Genomic DNA, 26,257 nt, shown 5'->3' with positions numbered 1-26,257 from the left:
CAAATGCTTTTCTAAGCACTTTACTTATTTTAACTAATTTATGGACATTTCTACTTGGCTAAACAGGACAAAGTGAACTTATTGTTCCACATTGTCCCTACCTCCTCTTTCTTTCCCCCTTTCTATCTTGTCTAATAATGTAGCCAGTATCACCATTTACTCTGTAATCCCCCCCACCCCTGTGATTAATCTCTTTATTTAATGATCATAAATAATGATAAGCTCACAAATGATAGCAATTATGTCCACTGTGTTATTTCATGTAATCTTCACAACTATCCCATGAAGTAGGTAGTATTATCATCTTCCAATTAATAGATGAAGAAATAGACTCAGAGGAGTTAAATAACTTGCCCAAGATCACACTTGATAAATGAGAAAGCCTACATTCAAAGCTAGGTTTGTATGAGTCCAGAGTTTGTAGTGTCACTAAGTCCTGTTGATTTTACCTCTGAAATGTTTATACTCTGATCGCTTGTTTCCTAGTCTAGACCCTAATCATCTTTCACAATGAATACTGCCAACAACCTCCTAAATTATTTCCTTCTTTCCAGGCTCTCCCCTTTCACCCTATCTTGTCTAAGTGATCTGTATAAAATATAGTTTTGAACATGCAACTATCCTGTTTAAAAACCTTTCATGGCCCCCTATTGCCTACAAGATAAAGGGCAAAGCCTTTAGAATGGCTTTACAAGACTCCTTTACAATTTGGCCTCTTTGCCCACATTCCCCATCTTTTCCTTCCAAATACACATCTGTGGCTTCCTGGTGTCTCAGTAGTTAAGAAACCACCTACCAATGCAGGGGACAGGGGTTCAATCCCTGGTCCGGAAAGATCCCACATGCTGCGGAGCAACTAAGCCCGTGTGCCACAACTACTGAGCCTGCGCTCTAGAGCTTGCGAGCCACAACTACTGAGCCCACGTGCCACAACTACTGAAGCCCGCGCGCCTAGAGCCCGTGCTCTGCAACAATGAGAAGCCCGCGCACCACAACCAAAAGTAGTAGCCCCTGCTCACCGCAACTAGAGAAAGCCCGCGCACAGCAACAAAGACCCAACGCAGCCATAAATAAATAAATAAATTAATAAATTAAAAAACAAAAACAAACACACATCTGTATATTATGTTGTAGCCACAAGACTACTTGTCCCTATGCTTGAATTAATATAACATATTATGTATATATAAAGATTGACTGATTTCTGTACTACAAACAATTGGCCTTAATTATTTTCACAAAGATGGCAAACTGTTCTTATAATGGCTTCATTGTGGATTTTATGAAAGCATTGATTTTTACCTCTACCTGATTTAGAGAAGAAGTGATAGACTAATCCACAGTCTAAGTACATACAAGAAGGTATGGCAATGTGAGTTTTTCCCCCACATTTGTATTATACATTTTGGGTTTGGAACAAAAGGAAGCCACCAAAGTTTTCTATGCAGGACAGCAACATAAACAAAATGAAAGTTTTGAGATAAAAACATTTGCTGTTATGAGTACAGAGATGGAGAAAGACTATGTAATAATAATCTAAGACTAATTTAACCCTACCAATAAACAAAACTATTGGCATATGAGATATGTGAGAATTAACATTTTTTTAAACTTTTATTTATGGAAAAATATTTCTGTATTCAACCTAGGGCCAATAGCAAACAACGGGACAAAAAGTTTCTTTGATCGATTAGAACATATGATTGGGCTAAGTATTCTAACATGAACCTAAAATGATATTATTTAGTACAGCGGTAAACCGTCAACTGACTTGTCAAAAATACTTGACCCCAGAAATTCACGCGTGTAGTACTTCATCGAGAGTATACACGGGATTCTTCACTCCAGGAAGTATATTAGAATGCAACTCACTGAGAAAACTGTCTTGACGAGTGGGCTCCATTTAAAAAACAAAAACCTAAAAACATCCCCAACTTTGGAGAAAATATTGCTTATAATGTATCTCAAGTGGAATTCTTCAAACACTGTCTTACAATAAAATTGAAAATAAATTTCTAAGCCGTTATGTAAGAGGCTTACGGGGAAAAAATGAACACGAAGGTACATCCCGGCAGTTTGAGACAAGAAGGAATAACATTCAAATACAAAATAAAGTATTTTGAACTACAGCTGGGTTAACTGGCATTCCTTTAATTAACCACTGATAAGTTACACCTTGTCATAATCGAACTCATCCTAGCCACGGTGGAAAAAAAAAACCCCTCATCAGAATGGGATTGTTGCAACGGTTTGACGCGGGATGAGGGAAGGCGAAATCTGCCCAGAAACGTCCGTTTATTTCTCGAAAAAACGGGTTTTGCAGCGGGAGGCAGCTTGTTTCCGAATCACCTATTTTGCTGCCTTTTTGTTTCAAATGGAGACATGACAAAGCCCATGGGAAGCCGAGCGCCGCCGTCGAGGGTCCAGACCAGGTCACCTGGCCGCGGGGTGGCCGCACGCGGGGCGAACCGCTCCCCTGTGGGCCCCTCTCATTCCAGCAGCGGTCGACACGGGAAGGCGAGGCCTTACGGACCACCCGCGGCCCCCTAAGCGCTCCATAGCGACGAGCCCCCATACTCACCATCTCGATGATCTTGGTCTTCCGGCCCGTCTTTCTCTTTAAGGTGAAAATGTACTGGGCCAGCACCGCCCCCGCCACAACGGCGCACACGCTGGCGCTCGCTACCGCGCCCACCCTCGCCACCGCGGATCGGTCCATGGACAGGACCTCCTGCGCCTCGCGTTCCAAGAAAAGAGGTCGCTAGGTGGCTGCGGGCCTCGGAAGCGCCAGCCAGTGAAGAAGCCCCAACGCCCCGCCCCGCCTGCATGAGCCCCACCCCCAGGAAAGCCCCACCCACGAGCGCCCAGCGGCGGGAAGCCGGAGGGAGGAGGAGGGACTAGCCTGTGTGGGCGGCCAAGGTTGCGAAGCGGACATTCTCAGAACATGGGTCCGAGAGAGTGAGGACAGAAAAGGGTACTTGGAATTAATTCTCTCTCTCTCTCTGCTAATGAGGACCAGGCAGTGGTTCATTCCAGCCCCGCCCAGTAGAAATCTGATTCTAACCATCACTCAGAAAATATCCTCCGCCTTCCACACGCCTCTGACGCTTAGGACTACAACCCCCAGAAGGCATCTGGGCTCAGCTATCTGACTTGCGCAATAGCTTGGCTGTAAAGTGCTGTGACAGACTGCAGGGTGCAGCGAAGAAAACAGGGGAGTAAAAAGGCGACCTACAGAATGTGAGAAAATATTTGCAAACCGTTTATCTGATAAGGTGTTAGTATCCAGATTATGTTAAAAAATTATAAGTCAGGGCTTCCCTGGTGGCGCAGTGGTTGAGAATCCGCCTGCCGATGTAGGGGACACGGGTTCGTGCCCCGGTCCAGGAAGATCTCACATGCCGCGGAGCGGCTGGGCCCGTGAGCCATGGCCGCTGAGCCTGCGCGTCCGGAGCCTGTGCTCCGCAACGGGAGAGGCCACAACAGTGAGAGGCCCGCGTACCACAAAATAAATAAATAAAATAAAAAAATTATAAGTCAACAACAAAAACCAACCCTATTAAAAAATAGGCAACGGGCTTCCTGGTGGCTCAGTGGTTGAGAGTCTGCCTGCCGATGCAGGGGACACGGGTTCGTGCCCCCATCCGGGAAGATCCCACGTGCCGTGGAGCGGCTGGGCCCGTGAGCCATGGCCGCTGAGCCTGGGCGTGCGGAGCCTGTGCTCCACAACGGGAGAGGCCACAACAGTGAGAGGCCCGCGTACCGCAAAAAAAAAAAAAAAAAAAAAAAAAGGCAAAAGCCTCAAATAGACAGTTGGCCAAGAAGCTTACGAAGATACTCAATATCACTAATCATCAGGAAAATGCGAATCAAACCCACAATGACATATCACCTCACACAAGTTAGGACAAACATTGCCAAAAAAACAATTAAAAGTGTTGGTGAGGATGTGGAGAATTGGAACCCTTGTGCACTGTTGGTGGAAATGTAAATTGCTGCCGCCACTGTGGAAAAAGTGTGGAGGTTCCTCAAAAAATTAAAAATAGAATTACCATATGATCCAGCAATCCCATGTCAGGGTATATATCCAAAAGAACTGAAAGTAGGTACTCAAAGAAATTTCAGCCCTCCTATGTTCATTGCAACACTATGTATAATAGCCAAGATGTGGAAACAACCTAAGTGTCCATCAAAAGATGAATGGATAAAGAAAATGTGGTATGTACATCAAATGGAGTATTATTCAGCCTTTAAAAAGGGGGAAATTCTGCAGTATTTGACAACATGGATGAATCTTGAAGACATCAGGCTAAGGTAAGTTAAATAAGCCAGTCACACATTCACACACACACACACACACACACACACACACACACAAAAGTGCTGCATTAGTTTGCTTATGTGATTAGTCACTCTTAGAAACAGAAAGTAGAATGGTGGTCGTGAGGTCTGGGGAAGAGGAAATGGGGGTGTCGTTCAACTATTGAGTTTCAGTTTTGCAAGATGAAAAACTTCTGGAAATCTGCTGCAAAACTATGTGTCTATATACTACTGTATTGTACCTTTAAAAATGGTTATGTTGGTAAATTTTACGTTATGCGTTTTATGCCACACACATAAAAACTTGCTATGACAACAGAGCAAAAGTGGCTTGAAGTTAGGCTGGAACAAATAGGTGTTCGTCCTTTTTCTGCTCCATCTCAGTCAGTCATCACCTCTTCCATCATTTTCTCTTTGTGAGTAGCAGGACTTGCTCTCACCTTCCTGGTCTCTTTCAAGGGATGGATGCAGTTTCCTCTGCTTTTCTCTGGGGATGACAGGAAGGGGATGCAGTGGAACTACCTGTGTGGGGGAATCACGCCAACTCTGTGATGCTCCTCGGTGAGGTGCTCTCTTTGCCCAGGACATGGAAGAAGCTGGGGCAGGAGAATAAGAGGGAGAAGTAAGGGTTGTTTTCTCTGCATCCTCTGCTCCTGCTCTAGTCATTCCAGCCCTGGGACCCTGGCAGGTGTTCTGCTTAAAGGAAAATTTGTGGAGAGTTCTTAGAAAGGTGGGATAGAGCTCACCTGAGCAGGCATCTGGTAAGAAAACAAGTCTGGAATTAACCACTGGGTGCATGAATGCCTTTTGAAGAACTGGGAAACACATGGTGGCTACTATCAGTCCATATGTTTGGTTTCTCTGTTGTTGCTTTTAACTTTTTAAGTATGTAAATCTGTTTTTCAGTAAATTATTGTCTACAGTGATACATGATGCCACTTGGGACAGCAGGAACCATGGGAAAAATATGCAGGAATTTGACGTAAATTTATGAATTTTGCTATGGACGACCTTACACTTTGCTCTGGTAGGATAATTGGCTTGGCCTTGGTTTGAAGTAGTTAAGTAGTGTTCTTGTGAGGAAAAGCCATTTGTTGGATGTAGGTTTAAGATCTCCTCATACTAACACTCCCGTTAAAAATTAAAACAATGGAAAGTAAACCTAAAAACACACCACTGACACCTGCTCTCTCATTTCTTTGGATATTAAGTTGTGGGACGGTGACAGCATACAAGAAACTAAAGAGCAGGAAGAAAGTAGGCAGAAGCTAGCTTCTGCCATTAGCTGTGCTTAGAGGAGTAATGTCCTATCTCTAGGGCTTTGCTTTCTTATCCTGAAAAAGGAAAAACCCAAATGATTTTAGACACCTTTTAGCTATTAAAACTCTTTGATTAGAAAGTAATGGTCTTTTTCATGCCCTGGAACTTGGCAGATGTCCTAGTGAAAAAGAGGGAAGTCCTGCTATAAAGAAACATCCATCTAAGGCAATCAAGTGTCAGTTCAACCAGTGCTTCTCAAATGTTGGGGTGAATGTGAACCACCTGGGGATGTTGTTTGGGGTGAGGCCAAGATTCCACATTTCTAACAATGATGCTCCTCGTCTGGGCACTACACTTTCAGTAGCAAGGAACTAAACTGTGATTGGGGGGCTTTAAGAGACTTTAAGGAGTTAACAAATGGAGGGAGGGGTGGCTAAAGAGAATTGATAGAACAGGAGAAACAAGAAGGAATTAAAGTTTGCCAGTGTTATTTTGTCAACAGAAATAGATCTTCAGTTTTATGTTTGAAGTCCATGGGAAATTACAGTTTGATATAGACAATGTTGGAAAGTTAGTTTTGCTTAATGGAGACATTTTTCTCTTCATTCTAGCAACTTGACAGAATTTTTTCACTAACGAAGGTGTTCAAGGCCTTTGTCACATTACAGCTATTTTTACCTGATACAATTACTTCTTGTTTGAAGTTATTTAAATTCAAACAGAAGACATGTCTCTTATCTAAGCATTCTGATTTTGTATATATCACTCAACAGCCTTGACTGAAGAAGAAAAATTCTCTTGCACCATTGCTTGGGTGTTTTATATGTTCTCTAGGCAGGGCACATGAGGTTTTCTCTTCTGTCCGCATGAGCAGACAGTAAGACCTCTTCAGATGTTGGGCAGACCTTCCCTTCCTATTTTATCTCATTGAGACTCTTTTTGAACTGGCTCCTGCAGACTGTGTGCAAAGGATCACTTACTTGTTGGTTAGCCTATTGATTTCTGTCCTTGGCTGTGACTCCAAATGGAGCTTGTACCCCCAAGTCTTCATTCTTTATGGTGGATCAGCAGCATTTGATATAGCTGGTTACTCACTCTTTCTAGATACACTTTTTAAAACAATAGGTCACAATGGTATTATTTTTATTTTGTATTATTATTATTATTTTTTGGCTGTACCACTTGCGGGGTTCTTAGTTCCCTGACCAGGGATTGAACCTGTGCCCTCGGCAGTGAATGTGCAAAGTCCTAACCACTGGACTGCTACGGAATTCCCTAGATACACTTTTTTTCCCACTTCCTTCCAGATAACATTCCTGGTTTGCCTTTGATCTCCTCAGATGCCCCTGTTCAGTTTTCTGGTGACTCCTCTTCTCCCTGACCTCTACAGCACCCTTGAGCCCAGTCCTTTTGTCTCTTCATTTCTGTATACCTCAGTTACTAAGAGATCTCCTTCTGTTTTTATGACTTTAAGTATCATGTATATTCTGATTATTCTCTTTCCCAGAGCTGCATCCTGCACAGATATATCCAACTTTTTATTTGGAAACTCCACCGAGATGTCTAATTGACATCCACACTTAATGTGTACAAAGCTGAACTCATTATAACTTCCTTCCTAACTTCCGCTACTCACTGTATTCTCCATCTCAATAATGGAATTTCATCTGTACAGTTCCTCGAGTCAAAACTTTGGAGTCATCCTTGACCTCTCAAACACACCATCTGGATCCAAAATACATCCAGAACCAGACAACTTCTCACCTCCACTTCAACCATTTTGATCTATTCTACCATCATCTCTCGACTGGATTATTGCAGTAGCCTTCTAAAAAATTTTCCCTCCAAAATCTATCCATGCTCCTTCACAGTCTGTTCCATACATGGTATCCATAGTGATCCTTTGTACAGTACATCAAATCATATCACCCCTTTGCTCAAAACCCTCCAATGGTTCCCCAGTCCACTCACAGTAAAAGCTAAAGTCCTCACAATGGGCTGTATGTATATGTATTCCTATACTCTCCTTTATCTTCTTTTAATATTTGCTCAAAAGTTACTTTCTCAGTGATCATTACCCTGGCCACTCTATATGTATTTTCAGTCCTTCCAGCTTGGGCAATTCTGTTCCCCATCACTCTTACCATAGCACTTACTGTCTCTAACAGACTGACAGACTAGTATAGAATTTATTCATTATGTTTATTGTGTCTCTCTTCCTGATACAATAACCTTAACGGCAGAGATTTTTGTTTTCTGATGTATTTTTGGCTTTAGAACTGTACCTAGAAATAAGAAATTACATCATATGTAAAAATAAGGATAAATCTGGAAGACAGTATGCTAAGTGAAATATGCCAGCTTCAAAGAAGAACAAATACTGCATGATTTCACTCAAATGAGGTGTCAAAAATGGACAAACTCATAGAAAGAAACAGAATGTGGTTACTAGGGTCCAGGGGACAGAGACATGGGGAGTTGCTGTGCAATGGCTATAAAATTTTAGTTATGCAAGATGAATAAGTTCTACAGATTTGCTGTACCACATGTCTCTAATTAATAATACTGTATTGTATACTTTAAAAAATTTAAGAGGATAGGTCTCATGTTGTGTCCTTATTACACACACATTAAAAAAAAAAGTGGCTGTACCAAATTACATTCCCATTAACAGTGTACAAGGGCTCCCTTATCTCCACATCCTCAACATTTCTTATTTGTGGTCTTTTTGAAGATAGCCATTCTGACAGTTGTGAGGTGATATCTCATTGTGTTTTTGATTGCATTTCTCCGACGATTAATGATTTGAGCATCTTTTCATGTGCCTGTTGGCCATCTGTATGCCTTCTTTGGAAAAATGTCTATTCAGGTCTTCTGCCAATTTTTTAATCGGGTTGTTTGTTGTTTTTCTTTATAAATTTATTTATTTATTTTTGGCTGCATTGGGTCTTTGTTGCTGTGCATGGGCTTCTCATTGTGGTGGCTTCTCTTGTTGTGGAGCACAGACTCTAGGAGCGTGGGCTTCAGTAGTTGCAACACACGGGCTCAGTAGTTGTGGCTCGTGGGCTCTAGAGCACAGGCTCCATAGTTGTGGCGCACAGGCTTAGTTGCTCTGCGGCGTGTGGGATCTTCCCAGACCAGGGATCAAACCCATGTCCCCTGCACTGGCAGGCAGATTCTTAACCACAGCACCACCAGGGAAGTCCTGGGTTGTTTTATTGATGTTGAGTTGTATGAGCTGTTTATATATTTTGGATATTAATCCCTTATTGGTCATAGCACTTGCACATATTTTCTCCCATTCAGTAGGCTGTCTTTTCATTTTGTCGTCAGTGGTTTCCTTTGCTGTGCAAATGCTTTTAAGTTTAATTAGGTCCCATTTGTTTATTGTGGATTTTGTTTCTTTTGCCTTAGGAGACAGATCCAAAGAAACATTGCTGTGATTTATGTCAAAAGTGTTCCACTGGGCTTCCCTGGTGGCGCAATGGTTGAGAATCCGCCTGCCGATGCAGGAGACACGGGTTCGTGCCCTGGTCCGGGAAGATCCCACATGCCGCGGAGCAACTAAGCCCATGAGCCATGGCCGCCAGGCCTGCGCGTCCGGAGCCTGTGCTCCGCAACGGGAGAGGCCACAACAGTGAGAGGCCCGCATACTGCAAAAAAAAAAAAAAAAAAAAAAAAAGTGTTCCACTTACGTTTTCTTCTAGGAGTTTTATGGTTTCCAGTCTTACATTTAGGTCTTTACTGCATTGTGAGCTTATTTTTGGATATGGTGGTAGAAAATGTTCTAATTTCATTTTTTTTACATGTAGCTGCCCAGTTTTCCCAGCATCACTTATTGAAGAGACTGTCTTTTCTCCATTGTATATCCTTGCCTCCTTTGTCATAGATTGACCATAGATGCGTGGGTTTACTTCTGGGCTTTCTATTCTGTTTCATTGATTTATGTATCTGTTTTTGTGCCAGTACCATACTGTTTTGATTACTGTAGCTCTGTAGTATAGTCTGAAGTCAGGAAGCATGATACCTCTAGCTCTCTTCTTCTTTCTCAAGACTGTTTTGGCTATGGGGGGGTCTTTTGCATTTCCATACAAATTTTAAAATTATTTGTTCTATTTCTGTAAGAAATTCCATTGATATTTTGATAGGGATTGCATTGAATCTGTAGATTGCCTTGGGTAGTATGGTCATTTTAACAATAGTAATTCTTCCAATCCATGAACATGGTATGTATTTCTATCTGTTTGTGTTGTCTTCAATTTCTTTCATCAGTGTCTTCTACTTTTCCAAGTACAGGTCTTTTACCTCCTTAGGTAGGTTTATTCCCAGGTATTTTATTCTTTTTGATGCAATTGTAAATGGGATTGTTTCCTTAATTTCTCTTTCAGATAGTTCCTTGTTAGTGTATAGAAAAGCAACAGATTTCTGTATTTTTGTATCCTGCAACTTTACTGAATTCATTGATGATTTTTGGTGGCACCTTTAGGATTTTCTGTGTGTAGTATCATGTCATCTGCAAACAATGAAGTTTTACTTCTTCCTTTCCAATTTGGATTCCTTTTCTTTCCTTTTTTTTTTTTTTTTCTTGTCTGACTGCTGTGGCTAAGAATTCCAATACTATGTTGAATAAAAGTGGTGAGAGTGGGCATCTTTGTCTTGTTCCTGATCTTAGAGGAAATACTTTTAGCTTTTCACCATTGAGTATGATGTTAGCTGTGGGCTTATAATATATGGCCTTTATTATGTTGCAGTATGTTCCTTCTATACACAATTTCTGGAGACTTTTGAATTTTGTTAAAAGCTTTTGAGATGATCATGTGTTTTTTTATTCTTCATTTGTTAATGTGGTGTATCACATTGATTGATTTGTGGATATTGAAAAAATCCTTGCATCCCTGGGTAAATCCCACTTCATCCTTTTAGATTCATTAAAAGATATATGATCCTTTTAATGTATTGTTGGATTTGGTTTGCTAATATTTTGTTGAGGATTTCAACAATGTTTCGTCTATGTTCATCATGATATTGGCCTGTAATTTTCTTTTTTGTATGACAGCTTTGTCTAGTTTTGTTATCAGAGCGATGCTGGCCTCACATAATGAGTTTGGAAGCATTCCTTCCTCTGCAATTTTTTTGGAATAGTTTGAGAATGATAGGCATTAAGTCTTCTCTAAATATTTTGTAGAATTCGCCTATGAAGCCACCTAGTCCTGGATGTTTGTTTTTTGGGGGAGTTTTTTGTTTTAAATTACTGATTCAATTTCATTACCGGTAATTAATCTGTTCATATTTTCTGTTTCTTCCTGGTTCAGTCTTGGGGGATTGTACATTTTTAGGACTTTTTCCATTTCTTCCAGGTTGTCCATTTTATTGGCATAGAGTTGTTTGTACTAATCTCTTATGATCCTTTGTATTTCTGTGGTTTGGTTGTAACTTCTCTTTTCATTTCTGATTTTATTGATTTGGGCCTTCTCTCATTTTTTCGTGATGAGTCTGGCTAAAGATTTATCAATTTCATTTATCTTTTCAAAGAACCAGCTCTTAGTTTCATTGATCTTTTCTACTTTTTTTTGGGTTTCTATTTCATTTATTTCTGCTTTGATCTTTATGATTTCTTTCCTTCTACTAACTTTGGGTTTTGTTTGTTCTTTTTCTAGTTTCTTTAGGTATAGGCAAGGATGTGGAGAAAAGGGTACATCTCTACACTGTTGGTGGAAATGTAAATAGATGTAGCCACTGTGGAAAACAGTATGGAGGTTCCTTAAGAAAATCAAACTAGAACTACCATATGATCCAGCAGTTCCACTACTGGGTATATATCTGAAGAAAACAAAAACACTAATTCAAAAAGATACAGGCACCCAAACATTCATAGCAGCATTATTTACAATAGCCAAGATATGGAAGCAATCCAGGTGTCCATCAACATTGACATTTGCAACAACATGTTCGGATTTGGAGGGTACTAATGCTTAGTGAAATAAGTCAGACACAGAAAGACAAATACTGTATGATATCACTTATATGAGGAATCTAAAAAATAAAAAAAAGCTAGTAACTATAACAACAACAGAAGGTGGTAGAATGTGTGTAGCTACAGCATTTAATATATTTTCAAATGTGTATGTGCTGATTGCTTTGTATTTTAAGCCCTCATGACCAAGATCCTGAATTTTAAAAGTTTCTACACATACATACACAAAGAATTGTACCTGGCACATAGAAGGTGTTCAATAAATATTTGTTGACTGAAGAAAGCATATTGGTACATTTTAGCATATGCCAGGAATTGGGTCTGGATGGATGGATGAAATGTAGGGATCGTATTCCCCTTCATCTTTCTTTTGAATACAAATTACCATTGTAGTCTTTTATGGGTTAGAGAATTAGTTTCTTGTATCTGAAAGAAACCAATAGTACCTCAACAGTACACTAAAAAATAACCTGATGGGATATGGATGCAGATTTAAGTAGGATCAAAAGGCATGTGGGCTTAAATTTTCATCTCATTTACTTTTTTTTTTTAACTTCATTTCATTTCTGCCTTGCCTTATTTACTTTTACTAATGGCTCTCAATTTATTATTATTTTTGTTATCTACCCTTGCTACTGTCATGGAATACATCTGAACTGGCAGCTTGGTTGCCACAAGATTCTGAAACCTTGTTTGGAAACTTGTTCCACTTTGAAGCTATACTAAAAAAGCCTAGGTGATTTGAAGAAGGTCCAGGAAAAATATGAGAATATCTACATTGATTCTGGGTCTTCAGAGCATTCAGAGTGACTAGGTAGTATTTCAGGCTGGGAAGCTGGGGAACATTCTGATCTGGGCTGCAAGAGAATGATGTATCTTTGGTTGTCCAACAGTATGGCATATTGTAGTATTCCTGTGCCTCTGGAGTACATAAAAGAGAATATATGTCATTTATTAAATACTGTAACTTCCCTCTTAAATTAAACAAAAGCAATAAGAGTACAATAAAAGGGTTTATTGCATTTAAGTCTGGATGCTAGATTTGAAGTGTAACCCTAGATTGATTTGTAAGGTTATATAATGCAATTAGCAATAATGAGTGATGCAAATTTTTTTTCTATAAGCTCTTCCACATATATTAAATTCATTATAAATTTGTTTATCTGCTATGTATTTTTTTCTTCAGTTCCAGCAGTAACTTTTGTTTTTAATCTGACTAATTTCTTTCTTCTTAGCAAGATACCTTGGTTGGAGGCATCTTTGTTTTTCCTTCCTTCCTTCCCTCCCTCTCTCCTTCCTGTATTCTTTTCTTTCCAGTCCTTTTTTTTTTTTTTAATTTTCATTTTGAAATAATTTTAGATTCCCATAGAAGTTGCAAAAATAGTACAGAGAATTCCCATGTACCTTTCACACAGCTCCCAAAGGTACCATCTTATAACTCTATCTTATAACCATAGCACAATTACAAAACAAAGAAGTTGACATTGGTACAATATAGAAAGTCCATTATACATCTTTCTTGAATTTCATCAGTTTTCACAAGAACTATTTTTGTGGTAGGTATACAGTTCTAAGAAATTTTGTCAGGTGTAATCAGTTTAAGGATACAGAACAGGATCCTTTACCCCAAAGAAGTTCCCATGTTATGACCTTTTTTTTTTTTCGGCTGAACAGCTGTGGCTTGTGGGATCTTAGTTACCCAACCGGGGATCAAACCCCGCCTGGCAGTGAAAAGGTCGAGTCCTAACCACTGGACTGCCAGGGAATTCCCTTGTATGACAATTTTATAGTCAGTGTCACCCCAAACATAACCACTGGAAACCACTGATCTATGCATAATACCCTTGAGATTCATCTAAGTTGTTTTGTGCATCAATACTTCATTTTTTTTTCTATTGCTGAATTGTTTTCCATGATATGGATATAACAGTCTGTTTAACCATTTTACACATTACACATTGAAGAATATTTGTGTTTTTCCTTGAATGTTGCTTTTTGAAAACCACGAAAAGGAAACAGCATCAATGACTAACATTTCTTGGGTACTTAATAAACAGTGTCAATTTCAAGACTTTTATTGAACTCAATCTCCAGCTCCTTGCTGCCTCCCCCACCCCCCAGAGGTTGATGGGTGGGACTGAAAGTTCCCACTCATTAATCACAAGTTTGGTCTTTTTGGTGACCAGCCTCCTTCCTCGAGTTATCTAGGGGCCCCACCCTACTCACCTTATTAGCATAAATTCTGCAGTGGTGGAAAGGAGCTTATTATGAATAACAAAAGACATCATTTGCACATGTCCTAACAACAGCACAAGTCTTGTTGAGATATATGTGTCTAGTAGAGAGACTGGAGATAAGAGATTTGGGTGTGAGCAGTATGCTGGTTGTATTGTAAGCCCCAAGAATGGGTGAAAATGCAGAGACAGTGGAATAAGATGGAGAAAAACTTAAGACCATAACCTGGAGAATATGAACATTAAAGAGAGAAATTTGGGAGGAGAGCCAGTAAAAGACTTTAAGAAGGGTCAGTAGAGAGGCAATCAATTAGGCTGGTACCTGGGAGGTGAGGTTTAGTGATATGAACTGAAAAGTTTCCATGCCATTTAGCAGCAAGTGGTTCATTGGTGTCCTTGGTGAGGGTGAATGAGTGGGCATAATGGTAACAAAATCTGGATTTGCAGTGAGTAAAGGAGAAGGAGGTGGAGAAAGCTGAGTGTTTATGGTCCTTTATAGAGAAATTTAGCTGTGAAGGGAAGAAGGTATGATAATGATTGGGGACAATAAGAGTAAAGGGAAGTGGGAGAAGAATGTTTCTTTCATTACGTGAATCCTTGTAACAGACACTGTTACCTGCCCAATTAGTATCTATTCTCCACTCTTAGTCACGGCATCCCAGTGTCTTCCAAGTGGCAATATGCCCAGCTCAAAGACAAGAGCTCCCACACATCCTTTCAACTGGGGGTAACCAGAGATATAACCTGAAGCTGCATGTGTTTTCTATTATAACTCTTTAAGAACACGACTGATGACTGACGAGCAGCCGCTGTGTTTCCTTTGTGTCCCCCTCCCCCCTCCAATTTCCCTTGTTTTCCTCCTGCTTTCTGCTTGGAACAAGCATTTGGATAAAGAGGCAAGTTGAAGAAAGAAGCCAGTTCTAAGTATGCTGGGTAAAGAGTGAACTAGATGGAATCCTTTGTGAGACCAAGAAGCCACTAGGCCAGCCCTCAGGCAGTCCACCTCCAGAGTTTTTTTTATGACAAAGAAAACCTTTACTCTGTTCCACCAACTGCAATTTCTGGCCAAACACGATTGCGACCTGGTTAACAGTCATTCCAAACTTTCAATGCTCCTGAGAAGTACTATTCCTGTCCGCTTTACTACTGTCCTATGTCTTTCCTTTCTCTCATGTACAAAGAGTACTCTGTACTTGCCAGCTTCCCCCTTCTAACTGCCCATCCATCACCCCATGGCCTTCCAGCGCCTTCCTGTCCCACCACTTCCCCCGACCACTAGCGTCCTAATTGCCGAAGCCCCTTCCCCCGCGAGATGTTGCTCTCAGCAGCATTAAGCACGCTTGTTCACCTCTCCTGTGTGAGTCTTCCTCCTCTCAGGTCTGTCCTCCGTCCAGGTTGGCCTCCTTCCTCTCTGCTTCTCCTCGGTAGGCTCCTCTATCTTTAAGTGTCAGCGGCTTTAGGCCCAAGGAAGGAGGAGACCAGGAGCTCAGAGGAGCAGCCTGACGCGACCTAACTCAACACACTCAGAGGAGGGGACAGTCGTGGAGAGCGAAGGGAACAGGAAGGGCTCTGTCCTCTAGAAGAGTCAAGGCCAGGACGCCCCCCCACACAGGGATGTGCAGAAGGGAGGACTGGGGTTCACCCGGGAGCAGGGTGCACAGGACCGCTCCCCTCCACTAAGTCTCAGCCCCAGCTTCTACCAGCAACTTCAATTCGACTCACCTGGCCTACGAGCTCTGACAGGGCGCATGCGCGGGAGGGAATGCGCCAGGGGCGGTGCCTACGGAAGAGGCAGCACGTTGCGGTCCGGCCGCCCAGATAAAGGCTGGAGCCTCGGCCACCGGCAGCGTAGATGCACCCGGTTACAGAGTTCGGGTCGGCGCGGGTCGTGTGCGCCACCGTAGAGGCTGCCAGTCGCAGACGTCGAGCTAGAGCAGGTTGGTGTCCCGAACGCGAGCGCGGGTCCTGCAGGCCGCGGGGGTGCAGGGTGTGGAGGTCGCGGGAACAGACTGGCCTGCGGGGAGGGGGGTGTTAGGAGACGCGGAGCCGGGGGCCTGGACTCCCGGACTGAGGAGGGGTTCGGCCCGGGTGGAGGCTGGGAGGCAGGCTGGAGAGGCTGCGGACAAGGGCGGTGAAGCCGAGGCCTAGGCCGCGTCTCCCAGTGCAGCCGCGGGGCGCGGCCCTTGGCGTTTGGCGCCTGGCACTAGGTACCCCGCTCCTCCAAGGCCTCATCTCCCCACGGTGCTCCTGCCTGGGGAGCTAGACTTGCTCAGCACGACGCGGGCCCGGGCCTCTGGGTGCCGCTCCCCTGGTCGAAACGCACGCAAAGCAGCCCTCGCGTGTCCCCATCCCAGGCGAGTGGGAAGAGAAGGTAAGAACCTGCCCACCCAGGCTCCCAGTTCTGATGGGGGACAAGGACGACTTTCTTCCTTCACAGCACTTTACAGGGCAGAGTGCGGCTGTCCTTTCCTAACTACAAACACCTGCTTTTCAGCCTGGGAAATGAACTCTTCAGGAAACAACGAAAATTTCGAGGGCAGTAACTCCAGACCTTTCTTTTATGTGCACCCCGTGGCCCAGCAGCTTCACCTGGGGCCCTGGTACCAGAATCCTGTCTATAATCCATTCTCCATTCCTGGGGCAGGTAAAGAATCTGAATCCCCAAAGAGGTTCAGTGGGATTAGGGACCCTCCCTGTAAGCCAGAGCCTGAAGGTTTCTAACACCTGTGTCCATTACCTCCCTTTCCTCACCCTGTGCTCACACCAAAGAGACTGTAGCAGCGCACGGGGTAGTGTTTGTTGTTCAGGTTAATAGGAAACATTTGAATTCTAGCTATATGCCAGTTACTCTGCTAAGTGCTAGAAACAGTTTCTCTCATTGACTTCAGCAGCCCATGAGCTAGGTGTTGTTGCTGTCCTTGCTCCCCAAATGAGGGAACTGAGGCTCCCAGTCGGTGACTGGCCCAGGGTCACAGAGTAATCCAACCAAAGTCTCCTCCTGTTGTGAGACTAGAGGTGCCTTAGAGCTCCTAGTCCCTGTAATTTTTTGACATGGCCTAAAAGATTCTAAAAGCTTTTATGCTGATGTCAGAAAAGTATGTTGGAGGAAGATGACAAGCAAGTCTTGAAAATATCTGGAAGGTAGACATTTTGGACCTAATGGATAGAAGTCCGTTCAGTTTGTCAATTTCTAATTGTGTGAGTTTTGGCAAATTCTCTCTTAAGGAATTGGTCCTTTTTATCTATGTAATAAATATTGTGGGAATATGGTTCATAATCATTTCTTTTTAATGTCCAGGGGATCTGTAGTAATGGACCCTCTTTCATTTCTGATATTAGGAATTTGTGTCTTCTGTTTTTTGTTTTCTACATTCAGTTGTGGTCTAAGCAGACATGTTATGATTAGTATACTTTTATATTGTGTTCTTTGTGGCCCACAATGTGGTCTATCTTGGTGAATGTTCTATGTGAGTGTGAGAAAAATATTCTGTTGGATGAGGGGATCTGTAGAGGTCAGTTATGTCCAGTTGGTTGATGGTGCTGTGGAGTTCAGTGGTCCTTACTGATTTTACCTGGCTGCATCTATCCATTTCTGCTATAGGTGTGTTAAAGTTTCCAACAATGGATTCATCTATTTTTCTTGCAGTTCTGTGATGTTTACTTCACATAGTTTCACCCACCGTTAAGGACATACACATTAGGGATTGTTATGTCTCAATGAAGAGCAGACTTTTTCTTGTAATGCCCCACTTTATATCCCTGGTCACTTTCCTTGCTCTGAAATCTGTCTGAAAGAAATACAGCTTCTCTCACTTTCTTTTGATTAGTGTTATTAGCATGGTACACCTTTCTCCTTCCATTTCCATATAATCCTGTTTTTATATTTAAAGTAAGTTTTTCTTGTAGACAGTTTTTTGCTTTTTCTTTTGCCGTATAATGTCTTTTTGATTGTCAGCCATTTTGTACTGGATAAAAGGAACTGATCTGAATAGGCCTTTAGTAATGGGATGTTACCTTGTGGAGGTGGGGAAGGGATCATAGTCCTGTTTGTGAAAGGACTATGATTAGGTCTCAGTGTTTTAGTGTGATTGTGCCTTTGGACAGCAAAATACACATGCTTCACCTTCCCCCTCCCATTGGGTTGGGAAGGGTGGCTAGAGTGGGCTGGAGAAAAGTGTTTCATTCCCTGCATCAGTCAGGCTCTGGTTAAATAGTTTCTTTTGAAGATGAGCCTTGTTAAGAACAGTGCTTTTGGTGTATGTTACAGTGATTCCTTTTCCTCTCTGCCTGCAGGGCGGACAGGAGATTTTTTTCCTAGATTTACTGTGAAAAACTGGTTGAACTACTTCATGTAGAACTTAAAGTCTGTGGGGTGGTCACCTTATGAATGGGTTCCTCTGAGGATTTGAACTCAAGACTTCTCCATCCATCCTGATCTTGCAGTCTGTCAATAACAGTTCAGTTTTCCATACCGCACTGAGTTCCCATGGAGTTTGCTTTTTTAAAAAAATATTTATTTATTTATTTGGTTGTGCTGGGTCTTAGTTGCAGCAGGAGGGCTCCTTAGTTGTGGCATACGAACACTCAGTTGTGACATGCATGTGGGATCTAGTTCCATGACCAGAGACGGAACCTGGGCCCCCTGCATTGGGAGTGCGGAGTCTTAACTACTGCTCCACCAGGAAAGTCCCTCCCATGGAGTTTCGATTTTTTGAGTTTGTGCTCCTGTAAGCTGTGAATGTATTCACATGTCTCTCTGTGTTGTGGTAGCATTTTTCCCTGTAACTACATTGCTGTGAATGATCTGAGAATTCTTGATTCTTTTTTTTTTTTTTTTTTTGCGGTACGCGGGCCTCTCACTGTTGTGGCCTCTCCCGTTGCGGAGCACAGGCTCCGGACGCGCAGGCTCAGCGGCCATGGCTCACGGGCCCAGCTGCTCCGCGGCATGTGGGATCTTCCTGGACCGGGGAACGAACCCGTGTCCCCTGCATCGGCAGGCGGACTCTCAACCACTGCGCCACCAGGGAAGCCCGAATTCTTGATTCTTGTTCAGCTTTTTACTTTGGTAGGACTGAGTGACTTCCAAGCTTCTAGAATATCCAGAATTATGAAGCCTACCATCTTTTAAATATTAATTGGACATGCAGTACACCGTGCTGTAGAATTAAAATAGCTGAATTAGTTCTTTTTTTGGGTAAATGTTTCCCTTTTTTTTGCCTGCATTTCATCTTTTGTATAATAAGCGGAATTAGAGGTTTCTTTTTGCCGTTGGCCAACATCTCCCCATTTCCCCACCATCTAGCAGCCACCCTGCCAATCACCATTCTACTGTTTCTGTGATGCCATCTTTTCTAGATTTTACATAAAAGTAATCATACAGCATCTGCCTTTTACTGTCCAACTGATTTCTCTTGGCAAAATGCCTCAAGATCCAGCAGTTGTTGAAAATGGCAGGATTCCATTTTTAAAATGTTTTTGGAGGAGGGGATATGGGGATATATGTATACATATAGCTGATTCACTTTGTCATACAGCAGAAACTAACACGACATTGTAAAGCAATTATACTCCAATAAAGATTAAAAAAAAAAGATTAGGGGAAGGGAGAGTGTTCCAGAAAACGAAAGAGAAGTTTTCAAAGTTGGCTTAGAGGAGGAATGCGCCTATGACTAGAGCCTTGGTGGATCACCAACATTTTTTTTTTTTTTTTTTGCGCTACGCGGGCGTTGCAGAGCACAGGCTCTGGATGCACAGGCTCAGCGGCCATGGCTCACGGGCCCAGCCGCTCCGCGGCCTGTGGGATCTTCCCGGACCGGGGCATGAACCCGTGTCCCCTGCATCGGCAGGCGGATTGTCAAGCACTGCACCACCAGGGAAGCCCCCACCTACATTTTAATGGATGTAATGAGATGATATAGTGAGAAACTAGATAGTGAGGTGTTTTATGCCATCCTAAGGTCATTGTCCCTCATTTACTTATCCTGACAGGCCATGGTAAGCCATTCAAATACTGTAACTGAAGTGAGGATCATAGATCAGAAAGATTGTTCTGGAAGCAAAATGGATTACAGACCTGTGAGATGTGTGGAGGTGTGTTAAGAAAGTTGTTAGTAGTTAATCATGTAAGAACTTGGGGAGGACTTTAAGACCTTGGCTTTGGTAACAGAAGACTAAGTGGTAGTCCTGTGGTGGGTTTGAATAGTTGTGGCTGTACAGGTGGGGTGTGTACTGGCTGAATGTTGTGACCAGCTGCAGGAGACAAAATGGCTATCCCTTTCTCTTTCTAGGTTTCACAAATGGAAGTCTGTATTTTTCATATCCTGTGGTGCTCAATGAGTATCCTGGTTTCCTTGTCCCTCAATCCCCGTTGCCCACTACTCTTAACCGACGACCCATAGTCCCTGTGTTTTATAACACGGCACAATTCCGACAATATGGTGGCTATTGGGAAAAAATGAAAACAAAGGACACACAAACAGAAACTGAACCTCAACAGGCTGAAAACTTGAATGAAAAACAAGACGTGCACTCAGAAGGCAACAGCCCTGATGTAGGAAGGGTGACCAGTATCCCTACAATTACATCAAAAGAAACTATGCCATTGTATGATGTGGCTTATGGTAAAGCCATGCCAGGGAACGAGGTGCAGCACAATGGGATTTCACAAACTTCCTGTGAAAGTAGAGGTGTGCTCTATAGCCCTCGTGAGGGTAGAGACCACATGAACTTGGGTGAAGGAAAGAAGGGATATGCAGCTATTTCCCAAAACCCACCACCTTCAGCTGACAGAGATGAGATCCAGAATAGCCTGAACTCAAAATTGTACCAGTCTACTGGAGATGTCAACAGGCTTCATCAGGAAAGGCCACTCTGTGCCAGCATGGAAGCAGTTAAAGACCTGAGCCTACATTCAGAATCTCAGAAACTCCTCACTGTAGGGGAAGGTATGCCGGAGAACAGTAGTGGGAACCATGGCTCCCCTGAGGATGTGGGTGGAGAGGAAGAGGTAGAGAGCAATAGCTCTCCTGAGGGGGGTGTTCCATCTGCTACCTGGTTGGCCCAGTTCAACAAAGTAGGTCAGGCCACCCAGTGTGATATGAGTTGGTGGCATGAGGTACAGTCTGAGAGTTCCCCTGAGTCTTCACCAGGAAGTGGTAGAAAGGGAGCAGAGCAGATGTCAGTGGGGAGCAGGAACCAGAATGAAGTTGACGAGGTAGAGAACAATGGCTGCAAGGGGTGCGTTCCCTCCCCTACCTGGTTGGCCCAGTTTACCAAAGTAGATGAGGGCATCCAGTGCGACATGAGCTGGTATGAAGCACAGATAGAGAAATCCCCCCAGCGGATGCCCTCCAGAGATGAAGGGGCCTCACCAGACTGCAAAACCAAGGGGTCATGGAAAAAGCCAGTCACAAATAGGAGATTAAGTGCAGACAAAGATGAAGTGATGGTGAATGATGAGATTGGGGAGGGGTATAAAGAGAACTTGAAAAGGTGTGCAGAGATTAAAAAGACTGTGAAAGGCAGGAAGGTGAAAGACCTGAGCAGCTTTTCAAATGTTAAGACAGCCTATTTGTTGAAGAAAAGTGCTGCCTTGACCATTGTGCTTCCTGAGGATTCAGAAGACTCTGAGTTGGAAGTTGAAGATGTAATGCATGAGGTAGAATGCCTCCTTGAAGAAGTGAGCCCACAGGGCCCTCTGACATCTTCCAAAGGAAGGTCTTATCGGAAGGCTGGAAGGATAATCAGGATGCCACCTGAGTGCTCTGTCCCTCCCCAACTTATGGTCTGGCCCACCAGAAATAAGTACAGGTCATTACAAGCTGGTGGTGAACATGAGCACGTCGTCCCTGTGGTTTACCAGCTGAAACGACAGGATGGCTGTGAAAGCACTGGTGTCACCCTCCAAAGAAAACACACTATGCCCAAGCCAGAGGGACTGGAGTCCAGGAGAGCCTCTCACAAACCATTGGAATGTAAGTGACTAGTGGGTTCATCCTATCTGGTTGTCTTTGGCAGTTCCATACCAAGTCCTGGATGCAAAGGCAGCTGTGAATCAATAGCATTTCTCTGTTTTGAAAGTATGTTGTCACTTAAGCTGTAGGTGCCCATAGTCATAGGATTTGCAAAGAGAATCCCAAGTTAGAATTCCTGCATTCTAGGAAACTGCAATGTAATTTCAAACAAAAAGCTCTAGTAGATTATAGAGAGCTGGATGGTGGCGGTAAGGAGTGTTGGGCTGAGATAGTCAGGAGGACATCAGTCTAGGTGGATTGCTGAAAATGGGCAGTCCATGTGGAGGCAGAGAATTTCGACATAGTTTTAGGTTCTGTGGTTTGGAGATAAAGAGCAAGTTTGGAGTGGGAATGGAGACAGTAGCGTGAGCTCAAATGGGCAGCCAGAGCAGGGTTCCTCTCGAGACCATCCTGCCAGAGGGGAGACTTGTGAGAATTGGGAAATAGACCAAGGAGAATGGGGTAAAGTAGTAGTGTTTTTCTTCACTTGTAGATTTTTATCCTGTAGGCAATAAGGGGCTAATCCAGATTGAGTAGAGAAATGAGACAAAGAAATGTGCTTTGTCTTCAACCGGTAGTATTTTTTAGTAGGAATTAGAGTGGAGAGTGCCTATATGGATGAAAACCATAAAGTCAGTTTTACTCAATAAAAAGTATTGTAATTCAACAACACCAAGTGGTGAGGATCCTAACTCACATGGGAGTAAATAGATTAACATATAAGAGGGCTAGCACAATTGAATCTTAAAAAAACCAAACAAACTGGAATTTGAACTTGAGTACATCGAAAAAAACGGTAACATCCATGGAAAAGAGTTAACTTGGGAAGAGAAGTTGTTTTGCTTTGCTGTGTGGGTTATGGTGGGAGGGGCATAAAATGGTGAGATTGAGGGACTGGACTAGCAGCCTCCCCACACCTGGTTGAAGCTTGAGTTTGGACCATCCTGTGACTGGTGGGGGCACAACTGACAGGAGTAGGGCGGGAGGGAGGGCCCAAAGGAGAGCTTTGGGAGACAATCACCTCTGGGGTGCAAAGAATGAAGCAAAGCAGGTAAGTGAAGAATGGGATGCAAAGGGCCCCAGGGAAGTTTAAATAAGTTCCAGTCTTAGTCCTAAAACCTTTTGAAGAAATACTTAAGCCTGCCATTTCCACTTAAAAGTCAGGGTATTGTTGGATTTTAAACTCTTGGGTATTGTCACTTTGATTCATGCTCAGTGATTTGGAGGGGATTTTGTAAAAAACACGTTGCCTTTACAATATAAGCAGGGCTTTTTGGCTTTGATAAGTTAGTTCTTGCTTACAAAAGGGCAAGAAATAATCTGGGCCACTGTGCTTAGAGACCCCTCAAGCATAAGAAATGGCAGCATTTTGTAAACTTCAGAATGAATGTGAGCATTCCAGATGTGAGCCCTCGTTCATAACGTCTAACATTGTAAAATCAATAGTTAAATTTAAACACCAGCCATAATACCGTTGGTCTTCTCAGACTTATTTCCCTCTGTATTCCCATGTCATGTCATTGCCCATCAGAGCGTGTATGAATCTTTTTCTATCTTGGGAAATGACACTGGTTATAAATTTACTCCCCTCACCACCCCTCCCCCTTTAATACTGTAGCATAGTAGTTTTCAGCACTTTCTCCTTTTACCACGTCTGAAAGAATGTCTCACTGAGTCTTCCTATGAAGAAGTTAATGGGAACTTCAGTTTACTCCAGGTTACATACACAGTCAAGATTTTAATTTTCATGCTGAAGGCTCTCTTCTCTAGATTGTCTATTTTTGCCAAATGTATTTTTTTTTACTGCCAGGAACAATAGAATGGCATAGAATTGTATCGTGAAAAATAGGTCATTTTCTTGAACGATGTGTTTTTGAATTGTTTTTTTCCCTTTGGTTTTGAAGCCACTTGGATTTTTTAATGTATGAATCCCTTCCCTCAGGTAACTATGAGAGAGCTAAAACCAAGGTACCTTACAAAGTACCAGAGATTTGAGGCAGATGCTATAAAGTTTAGGAAATACCCAGCAGCTCTAGAGGTTGGTATCTATCCTGTGTCCAGTTTGTCTTATGATTTGCTTTTTGGATTTTGTTTGGGGTTTCCTAGTTGGTGCCTGTTCTGCCCTCCAAAGCTAACACTGTTTATGGTAGATGACAAATGGCAGTGTTCTAACTGGGTAACAGACATACCTTGTAAGACCCTAGCTTACAAGAAGACTGGAGCCAAAGTTTTCAATTCTGTGGAAGTTGTTATTATTTAATTTATAATTTATTTTAATAGAATTTTAAAGGTTACTTTCATTTACAGTTATTACAAAATATTGGCTATATGCCATGTTGTACGATACATCCTTGAGCCCCGTGGAATGTTATTTTTGTTGGTTTTTTTTTTTTTTTTTTTTTTTTTTTTTTTGCGGTATGCGGGCCTCTCACTGTTGTGGCCTCTCCCGTTGCGGAGCACAGGCTCCGGACGCACAGGCTCAGCGGCCATGGCTCACGGGCTTAGTTGCTCCGCGGCATGTGGGATCTTCCCGGACCAGGGCACGAACCCGTGTCTCCTGCATCGGCAGGCGGATTCTCAACCACTGCGCCACCAGGGAAGCCCGGAATGTTATTTTTATCCTATTTTTCACATTTAATTCCTGATGCTGTTAATGGTAGTATATTGTGGATTATATGGGATTTTGTAAGTTTCCTGGTGGCTTCACCCTTAATGTACTACTTTACAGCCTGGTAATGGAAGCTTAGCATCTCCCTTTAGGAGCCAGTAGCTTGACAGGCTTCCCTTCGCACTGAGTGTTGGCATTGGGTAACCCTGCCTCACCTCAACCCCTAGTCCCGGAGCAGTGGATTGATGACCTCTTTATTTTATTTTTAAAATAAATTTATTTATTATTTATTTTCGGCTGCGTTGGGTCTTAGTTGCCGTGCGCGGGCTTCTCTTTGCGGTGGCTTGTTGCGGAGCATGGGCTCTAGGCGCACGGGCTTCAGTAGTTGTGGCTCACGGGCTCAGTAGTTGTGGCTTGTGGGCTTTAGAGCACAGGCTCAGTAGTTGTGGCGCACAGGCTTAGTTGCTCCGCGGCATGTAGGATCTTCCTGGACCAGGGCTCGAACCTGTGTCCCCTGCATTGGCAGGTGGATTCTTAACCACTGTGCCACCAGGGAAGTCCCTAATGGCCTTTTAAAGGTCACTTCTGCCCTGCAGTGGTCATAAAGGGAAGAGTGATAACTAAGCTTAGGCGAAATGTCAAGACCTTTGGCTTTATCCTAAAAATGGAGACTAAAGATTGGTAACGATTCTCTATATCACATCTGTTACACAATTGTATTATTCCATTGTTATTTCATAGGAAACAAATTGCTGAGTTCCAGCTTCAAGGAAGAGCTAAATATTGCATCATCATGATGGATTAGAACATGTGATCTCTTTCTTGATTTGAACTACTTAAGTTATACCAACAAACAAGAAAATGTGACATTGTAAAGCCTCTGGAATTAAAAGTTGTAAAACAGCAAGTAAGTTGAATTGCAGAAGTGTGTGATTCTGAAGCATTTTCTTCCCCTCTCATAGTGGCCACAACACTCATGACAACACCAGTAGAATTGGATCATTCATGAATAGTTCTGTCTTGTCATCTCCAGGGACTTTGGGATAAGGAGAAAAGGATGGTGGAGTTGAGTACAGAATAAAAAGATTTAAGCATTCCCCATAAAGAGGAACTATCCTGGGCATAGAGAGGATGCTGACTCGTTGTTTATTAATGCAGGCCAGGCACATAGCCGGTCCCTGATAGATATGTGGAAGGGTAGGTTGTCACATGTTCTTTACTAGCATCTAGTGTCTACTCCTAGAAACAAAGGAAGCTTTGGGCAAGTAAAACTTCTTTATACTCAGACCCTAGGACCTGGATGGTCAATGTGTGGAACCAATCTCCTAATAAATGGTACAGATTAGGTCTGACTAGGTACCCAAAAGGTTTGTGTGGTTGAAGACAGGTGTTTTGAAAGAAGGTGGCATGGCAGAATTCATGGTTTTCCAGGTGTGGGAGACAGTGGGAGTGCCACCAGGAATGTCTTTGATCATTATGGAGATACATGGATGGGACCGGCCAGCGTTCCCTCTGACCTAAGCTGTATGAGCATATCCTTGCTGTGCTTATAACTCCCTATACTAACCCAGTACTTCTAGCTGGTGTAATGAGATTGTAAAAAGTGATAGCAATGAGCAGAGACAAGCAAAAGATAGTGTTTGCAAAGCTGGTCTTATTAGAAGGTCTGTGACTGCCTAACTAACTCCTACTTCAGACCTGCTTTAAGTAACACCTGGAAAGTGGTTCTGGCCTGTATCTCCACCCATGGCTGGATAAGGTGACCCGCATGTGTCATCAGTGCACTGTTACCACTTTCATAACGTGACAAATGAAATGCAGTAGCTGTCAGTCTCCTGACCATACTGTA

General features: G+C 42.8%; 2 protein-coding genes across 4 annotated transcripts in view; one reads left to right on the top strand and one right to left on the bottom strand.

Moving 5' to 3' along the window:
- Positions 1 to 2,980, bottom strand: part of NT5C3A (5'-nucleotidase, cytosolic IIIA) — a 42,222-nt gene extending 39,242 nt beyond the window's left edge. The window contains exon 1 of one of the 3 annotated variants that reach the window (XM_059074650.2): positions 2,582 to 2,980. In XM_059074650.2, coding sequence (XP_058930633.1) covers positions 2,582 to 2,719 — 138 coding nt within the window. In that variant the 5' untranslated portion in view covers positions 2,720 to 2,980. The remainder of the gene's footprint in view (positions 1 to 2,581) is intronic. The other 2 variants (XM_059074651.2, XM_067042359.1) reach the window with 2 other exon arrangements.
- Positions 2,981 to 3,187: 207 nt separating this feature from the next.
- LOC131762833 (uncharacterized) lies at positions 3,188 to 25,329 on the top strand. Its single transcript, XM_067042366.1, has 3 exons — positions 3,188 to 3,240; positions 20,076 to 21,761; positions 25,150 to 25,329. Coding segments are annotated over exons 2-3 (1,521 nt in total). The 5' UTR covers positions 3,188 to 3,240; positions 20,076 to 20,242; the 3' UTR covers positions 25,152 to 25,329.
- Positions 25,330 to 26,257: the final 928 nt, after the last annotated feature.

Source organism: Kogia breviceps, chromosome 9, assembly GCF_026419965.1.
Source record: "Kogia breviceps isolate mKogBre1 chromosome 9, mKogBre1 haplotype 1, whole genome shotgun sequence".
Lineage (NCBI taxonomy): Eukaryota > Metazoa > Chordata > Mammalia > Artiodactyla > Physeteridae > Kogia > Kogia breviceps.
The sequence above is the reverse complement of the archived record's forward strand: the minus strand, read 5'-3'. Positions and strand labels throughout refer to the sequence as shown.

Excerpts from the sequence above, each read along its gene's own strand:
- LOC131762833 (XM_067042366.1), top strand. The coding sequence starts at position 20,243 with ATGAAAACAAAGGACACACAAACAGAAACTGAACCTCAACAGGCTGAA.